The sequence below is a fragment of the Phycodurus eques genome, chromosome 19 (genome assembly GCF_024500275.1).
Source record: "Phycodurus eques isolate BA_2022a chromosome 19, UOR_Pequ_1.1, whole genome shotgun sequence".
Classification (NCBI taxonomy): domain Eukaryota; kingdom Metazoa; phylum Chordata; class Actinopteri; order Syngnathiformes; family Syngnathidae; genus Phycodurus; species Phycodurus eques.
Window position 1 is genome coordinate 941,978 of NC_084543.1, and position 9,661 is coordinate 951,638.

The 9,661-nt window shown below is 48.8% G+C and overlaps 1 protein-coding gene across 1 annotated transcript; it reads left to right on the top strand.

Moving 5' to 3' along the window:
- The first annotated feature begins 98 nt into the window (after positions 1 to 98).
- Positions 99 to 1,280, top strand: LOC133395233 (D(5)-like dopamine receptor). The gene has a single exon (XM_061663993.1). It carries the CDS (start codon positions 270 to 272, stop codon positions 1,278 to 1,280), a length of 1,011 nt encoding a protein of 336 aa, XP_061519977.1. The 5' UTR covers positions 99 to 269.
- Positions 1,281 to 9,661: the final 8,381 nt, after the last annotated feature.

Below are 9,661 nucleotides of genomic sequence, written 5' to 3' on the forward strand. Positions count from 1 at the left end.
CAGACTCGCGAGCGATGGCCACCGCGGACGAGCGCAGCCAGCAGCGGCCGCCGCCGCCGCCGCCGGTGACCGCGTCGGCGGGCGAGGACGCGGTGAGCGTGGGTCGCGCGCTCACCGGCTTGGTGCTGTGCGCCCTGATCGTGTCCACGCTGCTGGGCAACACGCTGGTGTGCGCCGCCGTGGTCAAGTTCCGCCACCTGCGCTCCAAAGTCACCAACTCGTTCGTCATCTCGCTGGCCGTGTCCGACCTGTTCGTGGCCGTGCTCGTCATGCCGTGGCGCGCCGTGTCGGAGGTGGCGGGCGCGTGGCTCTTCGGCCGCTTCTGCGACACGTGGGTGGCCTTCGACATCATGTGCTCCACGGCGTCCATCCTCAACCTGTGCATCATCAGCATGGACCGCTACTGGGCCATCTCCAGCCCCTTCCGCTACGAGCGCAAGATGACGCGCCGCTTCGCCTTGCTCATGATCGGCGTGGCGTGGACGCTGTCCATCCTCATCTCCTTCATCCCGGTGCAGCTCAACTGGCACCGGGACGCGGCGGCGGGGGCGGCGCGCGCCAACTCCGACCGGCCGGACGACTGCAACGCCAGCCTGAACCGGACCTACGCCATCGCGTCGTCCCTCATCAGCTTCTACATCCCCGTGCTCATCATGGTGGGCACGTACACGCGCATCTTCCGCATCGCGCAGACGCAAATCCGCCGCATCAGCTCGCTGGAGCGCGCGCCCGCGCCGCACGAGAGCGCGCTGAAGAGTTCCTTCAAGAGGGAGACCAAAGTGCTGAAGACGCTGTCCGTCATCATGGGCGTGTTCGTCTTCTGCTGGCTGCCCTTCTTCGTGCTCAACTGCGTGGTGCCCTTCTGCCAGGCGGCGGACTGCGTCAGCGACACCACCTTCAGCATCTTCGTGTGGTTCGGCTGGGCCAACTCGTCGCTCAACCCGGTCATCTACGCCTTCAACGCCGACTTCCGCAAGGCCTTCTCCACCATCCTGGGCTGCAACCGGCTGTGCTCCGCCTCGGCCGTGGAGGCCGTGGACTTCAGCGACCAGCTGGTGTCCTACCACCACGACACCACCGCGCCCAAGGAGGCCGCCGCCGCCGCCGCCGCAGGGCCCCGGCGCCACCGCTTTGACCAAGTCTCGGCGGTGTCGGACGACTCTCGGACCCGCGCCGACCCGCCGCTGCCCGCCGTCCTGCGGAGCGAGGCGGACATCTCTCTGGACATGACGCCCTTCGGTGACCCCTACGGCGTCCCGGGTCACGTGCAGGACCCGTGACCCTTCTACGAGGGTTCTTTTAATAATCCCTTCGTCTCTCCGTTCCTTTTCCCGATGAATCGGGTTCAAAGAATCGATGTTTTTTTCTTTTCCGTCCCTTCATTCAAAAGCAGGACCTGATTTCAAATTGACAGTGAAGAAAATGCACAAAAACTCATTGATGAGGATTCACGTCCCGGTTTGGTAGGTAATATCTGTCAGAAAATCGGCAAAAATGTCGATCGTTGCGTTCCAAAGTGCAGACGTTTGCAAATGTCTCATTTTGAAAAAAATCCCATCAAATAACCAGTCGACAGAAACCGGAGAATATTCGCTGTTGGGCGGCTGAAATTCGGAAGATTTGGACAATTTGAAGCGAAACACATTTTCTAAACAATTCATTGATTGTCGCTGATTCGTTTGTTTGAATGAAGATCGACATTTTTGCACCGATAATAACTTCTTGCCCGTGGAAGTTCTCAGGAGAGTCGGGAAGTATTCTCCCCACCGGCTCGCGACGTCCCGAGTGGAGGTCAGCGGCGCCCCGTCCCCACGATACGCAGTGTTGACGGTGCACTGCTCCCCCTCCCGAGACGCCGGATGGTGGACCGGAATTTCCTCAAAGTCTTTCTCCGTGGCCTCGCCGAACTCGTCCCACGCCCGAGTTCATCCAAAACGATGCTTCAAGCTGTTTAATGCCACTCCCAGCTGAACGTTCCTCGAAAACTAAACACACAACAAAGACATATACACGTTGTTTATTTGAACCACCCAAACAATGTTGCCTTTAGAACGGCCCCGCTAGCTTAATGCTAACACTTAATGGAAAAGAACATTGACGTGCGACCAGTCGCCGTTTTAGAAGCAACCGACATTTGAACACAAATGGTGCAACGACACATGTAAACAGATAATATAACAGTGCGCGCAGGGATGTATTCTTCATTCTCTGGGGGAAAATGAGCAACTGTACAACAACTTACTGAGAAGTAGTCAAAGAAAAAGTCGCTACTTCTCCGTTTGTGCCCGCATGACTGTACAGTTTTATAGAGTGGGGTCACCGCGCTAGCGTGGGTTTTCTCCAGGTGCAGCAAACATGCAAACGCCTCAGAAGGGCGAGGCAGACTCGCCCAACCACTAGGACACTATTCTGCTGTTAGAAAAACAAGTTTGAGGTCAAATAAGTCTTGGCAATTATTGATAGATTGATTAATTGCCGTTTATTCATCAGAATTTTTGGAAAGATTTTTTGCCAAATTAGCGATTAGTTTTACTTAGTGACTTTTTTTTTAACCCCAATAGTGACTATTTAAAAAAAAAAAAAAAAAAAGCAACTTGTGATTTGACTTCCAGCTCAAAAACAGAATCATGATCGTTTTTTTTTCTCCATGTGACAAGTAAGCAGCATGTGGAAGGCAAACCCCGAAAAAAACGGCTCCCGTTTATTCGGTACGTCGCCAAAGCAAACTCATCCCCACGTTGGAACCGTTTGACCCGAGGTACGCGCCTGCCGACGTCAGCAAGAAGAACGAGGCGTGCGGGCCAGCTGAAGTATGATGGCTCATGTGATATGAAATTGGAAAAGCTTCATCTACGAAGGACTGTGTTTGGAAGAAAGGGACATTTCCCCCAAGTTTGAATATTTCATTTCGCATTATCTGTAAAGTGTTTGGTAGAAATAAAGAAAATCCCACAAGGGCAAAAAGGAACGAGAAAAACTTGCTTCCAGCAATGTCATTGTCATTTTTTACATTATATATATATATATATGAAAATAGATTGAAATTGAGATCTTATTTCCAATTGGAATGGATTTTTGTGTGTGTGAAAAAACATTTGATTTTAAGACTGTACTTGATGCAGTCTGGACGTCCTTCAGCCCTTTCACAGTTGCGGTAGGGAAATAAAAATAAGCTCAAATTAGCGGCGCTTCTTTCCAAACGCTCCACTCGGAGTTGCATGAAAAAGAAATGACGCCAGACCAGCAGGAAGTCTTGACATAACACATCAGTTTCATATTTATCGGTTACTCTTTTATGCCATTGAATAAAAGCTTAACAACTTATGGGAAAGGATAATATTTTGGTAAAATAAGCAATTGAATAAATACTTTTGTATTTGATGAAAGGAGTTGTTAAATAATTACAGTCGTATGAAATTCATGTGGAATACTACAATAAAAAATGAGAATGATTATTTGAATAGATTTTTTTTTTTTTGTAAATATGTAATTCAAATGACAAAACAAAACAATGTGAGCTTTTTCTTGACCTCATCGACAAATGATTTGTTTCAAAATCCAATGTGGCACCCGAGCACAAACTATTCAATGATTCCGGTCATATTTCCAAGGGCAGCGCGCGGTGGCGTCTGCTTGTCAATTTCATTTTGTGGGTTCTCAACCGTCGACGATGAAAGCGGCGCCGAAGATGAAAGCGACAACCTCGAAGGCCTGGCGGCGGCCGCTTCAACTTTGACCCCCGCCGGCTCTTCAAAGGCCGAGGCGCCGGCGCCGGCAAGACACGGTCTTTGGAAATTGTGACACGTGCGGTTTGAACATTTGCTGAATGTTGGAACAACAACACGAACGTGAACACACCGATGAGGGAAAATCCGTTTCTTCGAACGAGGGGGAAGAAGACGGGCACGTACTTCACATTCTTTAAGGCAGCCCGGCGAGAATTTGCATTATCAAGAGCCCCGTCCTTTGTTGCAGGGATTCGGAAATTGCCAATTACAAATGTATTCACTTTTATTTATTGATTGATTGGTTGATGTTGCTGTCAAATATTGATGAATGAAGGAATAAAAGAAATCAAATGTAAAAGAAACTCTATATTTTTTGAAAGTATTTATTTTTTGAAATAGCGGGTTAGTTCATTATGATTAAATCAATGGTATTTAATAAATAAAAACATGAGAATTCATGATTGTTGTGTTATGATCAACTTTGACAATCAATATTTTCAAATATTTGTTACATATTTTACACCTTTTGATTTCTTCCAATTTCTTTTTTTGTCATTTAGCTCGTAAAATAATTGGTCAGTAGAGTTATTGAAAATAATAAAATACCAAAATATGAATTAATTGGTTTTATTGACATTTATATAACATTTATTTTAATAAATAATTGATCATTTTTATGAGTGTAATTCAAATCAGGGCAAATAATCAACTAACGTTGATTTTAAAAAGTAAATATAAATGTAAAATAAACAATTTGCACCCGCAAATTTTAACTTTTTTTTTTGAAACAAATAACCTGATCCATTTGTCAATTTAAAAAAAAAAGTCAAATATGGCACTCATGCACAACTCTCTTTTATTGATCTACTTTAATCTTGAAGTTTTTTTTGCGCAAGCGGTGTTAAAATGTGCTTTGTAAATAAAGTTCACTTACTGATTAGTTTTGCTTCGCTAAAAAGATTTTCATATGCTCAACTACATGTAGCAGCTGACTCATCCGTCAAATGAAGAATAGTTCTGTGACACCACTGGGACTTGGGACACCGTCAATGACGTCCTCGTGGCGTTGCGAAGTACGTGCCCGTAGCGCCACAAGTCACAGCTTGGTGACGACGTGAGGATACGGAGCGAGTCCCCTTCCCGGCCGTCAATTTGCGTGCAGCAGGTGCGCCTCGAGATTGCCGTGCAGGTGCGTTCAATGGCAGCTAACGAGCGGAGCGAGCGGCATTTAAGCAGAAACCGCAGCTTCGCTTCGCATCGGGTCGCTTCCGCGCTTGTGCAGAGTCAGAGCTACCCGGGTTTCGAACATGGGGCCCGGACTCGCTGCAAGGTTAGTTGAAGTGTTATGTTCATGATGATGATGATGATGATGATGATGATGATGATGATGATGATGATGATGATGATGATGATGATGATTTTTAAGGGCTTGAAAATGTCATGTAATCCAGTCACTTATTTCAAGCTTTTGGTTCATGGAAGCTGCGCAGTTGGACCTTTTGAGCCAGTTGGCGTAACGACATTGGCGATGGGTCCGAAAAGAGTGAATTGATCAATTTCCATCACATTTGAACAATTTGCTTGCTTTGACAAAGTAACTGCAGTTGTTACTTTGCTCGCATTGTCAACGGGGTTACTTGCAGTTGTTCTAACCAACTAAATTTCCAAAGTCCTCTTCCCAACATTGATAGCTGTAAGGAAAATAATGCAAGCAAAGTACAGCGGTTGAATTGCTTTTTGGTTTGCGCGTTCGCAGCCGTCAGCGTTGACTCATCCCTGAAGTTTGTTTTACATCGACGCGCACTTTGAAACTGAGCTCTTGCTTGTAATCTTTTTGTTTTTTGTTTTGTTTTTTTAATTGGCATGCTCCTCAGTTGCACGACTCTGAACGGGTTTCTTGTACAATGTTTTTTTTTTTTTTTTTTTTTTCGTGACAACGGCCCAAATGGTTATCTGAAGTGATGAGTAAAAGTGAGAAGAGGTATGAAAGTCTGTCCATCTCCCCCTTACCGAGATGTCCTGAAACACTCGACTTACAAATGCACTTAGTCTGTGTGAAATGTGCGCCTGTTAAATTTGCATTCTGCCATCTAGTGGAAGTGTTTCGTAAGTCTGCTTGTCACTGACTGAACAGATGCGTTCCCCCCCCCCCACCAAGGGATGATTTCACACTGGGTGGGACTTTTATTTATGCGGCGCTTTGACTCGTCTTGTGTCGTGCAGGTTTTCTTGGCTCTACTTGCTGTTAATCAGCAGTGCCGCAAGTGTCCCTGTACAACAAATGTGTAAGTGTCCAATGTCACGTGGCTTTATCAACTTCGACGCCTAGTGGTTTCTAATTTTATTTTCCTTAAATGTTCTCAGACCACAGGCCGCCATACAAGTCCAGTTCTGGGTCAGCTTCTCCGCCCGAAAGCCTGCGGCCTTCGCTCATGTCCCTGCGGCAAAAATACTCGAGCGCTTTCCTTGCGGGCCAACCTGCTGACCCCACCCCAGGAAGCCAGTCCCCATCCAGCCCTGCAACTCCCAGTGCGGCCTCTTCCGGCGACACAAAGCGTGTGGCCTACATGCGCAACTCCAAGAAGCGCTCGAGTGCTCCTGCACCTCCTGGTAATAAGTACGGGAACGCGCCTGGTACAGGTTCAAGTTGGTCAGTTTATGAGCCAGCCTCCAGCGACAAGCCCTCACATGCTGGGAAACAAGTTGGCACGGCAATGGCACCACTGGCTGCTAATCCAGGTGGCCTCCTGCACCAGAGTTGGGGATTATACGGTCCAGTCCATGAGCACATTTCTAGCTACAAACCCTCAACTGGTAGAGTTGTCGAATTTGACACGAAGGGACAATCGCCAGTGTATCCAAGTGACGACCTGCCCCCAAGTTGGGAATTATACAGTCCAGTATATGCTTCCAGCTATGAGTTCCCAACTGCTCCTGAGGTTCCTTCTGGTGGTGTAAAAGGGAGTCCTGCTGGAAATGGCAAGGGGCAACATGCAGCGAGTCCGGGTGGCAACCTTCACCACAGTTGGGAAGCATACAGTCCAGTCTATGTGAAACCTTCCAGCTACAAACACTCAATTGGTGGAGTCAAAGTTGACACCGTCAAGGGGCATCAAGCAGAAAATCCAGTTGGCAACATGCCTCCGAGTTTGGAATTATTCAGTCCAGTATATGTTCCACCATCCAGGTATGAAACACCAACTTCTCCTGAGGTTCCTTCTGGTGGTGTAAAAGTGAGTCCTCCTGGCACTGGGAAGGGGCAACCTGAAGCAGAGGGTGGCAGCCTGCCCCCAATTTGGGCATTATACAGTCCTGTGCATGATCCACCTCCCAGCTATGAATCCCTAACTGCTCCTGTGAGTTATGGCAGCGGAAAGGGGCAACCTGCAGCTCACCAAGGTTGGGAAGTGTACAGTCCCGTTGATGCACAACCTTCCGGCTACAAACCCTCAACTGGTGGAGTTGTCAAGGGGAAGCCAGCAGTGAATCCAGGAATCTACCGGCCCCCAAGTTGGGCAGCTTACAGTCAGGTGTATGAACACTCGTCCAACAAACCCCCAACTACTCCTGTGGTTCTTCCTAGTGGCATAAAAGAGAATCATCCTGGCACTGTCAAGGGGCAACCAGCAGCAAATTCAGGTGGCCATCTGCCCCCAAGGTGGGCAGCATACAATAAAGCCGATGAACTACCTTCCAGCTACAAACCCCAAACTGCTCCTACAGTTCCTCCTAGCACTGGGAAAGGGCAGCCAGCAGTGAATCCAAGTGGCAACCTGCATCAAAGTTGGGCAGCATACAGTCCAGTCTATGACCCACCGTTAAACAAGAAACGCCCAACTGCTCCTGTGCTTCCTCCTAGTGGTGTAAAAGTGAATCATCCTGGTAGTGTCAAGGGGCACCCAACAGCAAATCCAGGTGGCCACCTGCCTCCAAGGTGGGCAACGTACAGTCAAGTCTATGAACCATCTTCCGGCTACAAAACCCCAACTGCTCCTGAGCTATCCCCTGGTAATGTAAAAGTGAGTCCTCCTGGTACTGTCAAGGGGCACCCATTAGTAAATCCAGGTGGCCAACTGCCCTCAAGGTGGGCACCATACAGTCAAGTCTATGAACCATCTTCTGGCTACAAAACCCCAACTGCTCCTGAACTATCCCCTGGTAATGTAAAAGTGATTCCTCCTGGTACTGTCAAGGGGCGCCCATTAGCAAATCCAGGTGGCCAACTGCCCTCAAGGTGGGCACCATACAGTCAAGTCTATGAACCATCTTCTGGCTACAAAACCCCAACTGCTCCTGAACTATCCCCTGGTAATGTAAAAGTGATTCCTCCTGGTACTGTCAAGGGGCGCCCATTAGCAAATCCAGGTGGCCAACTGCCCTCAAGGTGGGCACCATACAGTCAAGTCTATGAACCATCTTCTGGCTACAAAACCCCAACTGCTCCTGAACTATCCCCTGGTAATGTAAAAGTGATTCCTCCTGGTACTGTCAAGGGGCGCCCATTAGCAAATCCAGGTGGCCAACTGCCCTCAAGGTGGGCACCATACAGTCAAGTCTATGAACCATCTTCTGGCTACAAAACCCCAACTGCTCCTGAGCTATCCCGTGGTAATGTAAAAGTGAGTCTTCCTGGTACTGTCAAGGGGCACCCATTAGTAAATCCAGGTGGCCAACTGCCCTCAAGGTGGGCACCATACAGTCAAGTCTATGAACCATCTTCTGGCTACAAAACCCCAACTGCTCCTGAACTATCCCCTGGTAATGTAAAAGTGATTCCTCCTGGTACTGTCAAGGGGCGCCCATTAGCAAATCCAGGTGGCCAACTGCCCTCAAGGTGGGCACCATACAGTCGAGTCTATGAACCATCTTCTGGCTACAAAACCCCAACTGCTCCTGAGCTATCCCGTGGTAATGTAAAAGTGATCCCTCCTGGTACTGTCAAGGGGCGCCCATTAGCAAATCCAGGTGGCCAACTGCCCCCAAGGTGGGCAACATACAGTCAAGTCTATGAACCATCTTCTGACTACAAAAGCCCAACTGCGCCTGAGCTACCCCCTGGTAATGTAAAAGTGAGTCCTCCTGGGACAGAGCAGTCAGCATTTGGTTCCAGTAGAAACCTGGGCCCTGGTTGGACAAAAGCGGGTGCTCCTGCAGCTAGTCAAAGTAGCAACTGGCACGCTGCATATTTTCAAGCCCATAAGGAACCCCTGAAATACAAACCCCCAACTGGTGGAGTCAAAGTTGACACTGGTAAGGAGCAGCCGGCAGCTAGTCCAGGCAGTAACCAGCACCCAAATTGGGAAGCATACAGTCAATTCAATTATCCACTTTCCAGCTACAAACAAAGCGGTCTCCTTGTTGGCACTGGAAAAGGGGAACCAGGTGGCAAGAGGCCTACAGTGTCCAGTCCAACCAATGAACCACGTTCAAGTGGTGGAGTAAAAGTTAGCCCATCTGTTGGGAAGGGCCAGTCTGCAGCTAAGCTAGGTGGCTACCTGCACCCAAAGTGGACAGCATACAGTCCAGCCTATGATTGGACACCCAACTACAACCCCTCAGTTGCTCCTGTACACCACCAGGAGGAGCTACATGTGAGTTTTCCTGCTGATACCAGAAAGGGGAGCTCTGCATCTTATTCTACTATAAACCAGGGTCCTGGTTGGGAAGCATACGGTCCAGTCTATAATCCATCCAAATACAAACCCTCAAGAGCTCTTGCTGGTCCTGCACACCAATCCTCTGTACAAGCGAGCGGCACAAACTGGCAACCTGCTAATCCAGGTGCCAACTGGCCTCCAGCACAAGGGCCACGTTCAGTCTGGCCATACCCTCACGAAGACTCCGACGATGATGCCGCTTCTGGACTTCAAAGCTATGACTCTGCTGGTGTTCCCAACTGGAGCCCTTACGATCGGAACCTCCACCAGTGGGCC

Bases quoted from the DNA above. Each gene is read 5' to 3' on its own strand.
- LOC133395233 (XM_061663993.1), top strand. From the start codon at position 270: ATGCCGTGGCGCGCCGTGTCGGAGGTGGCGGGCGCGTGGCTCTTCGGC.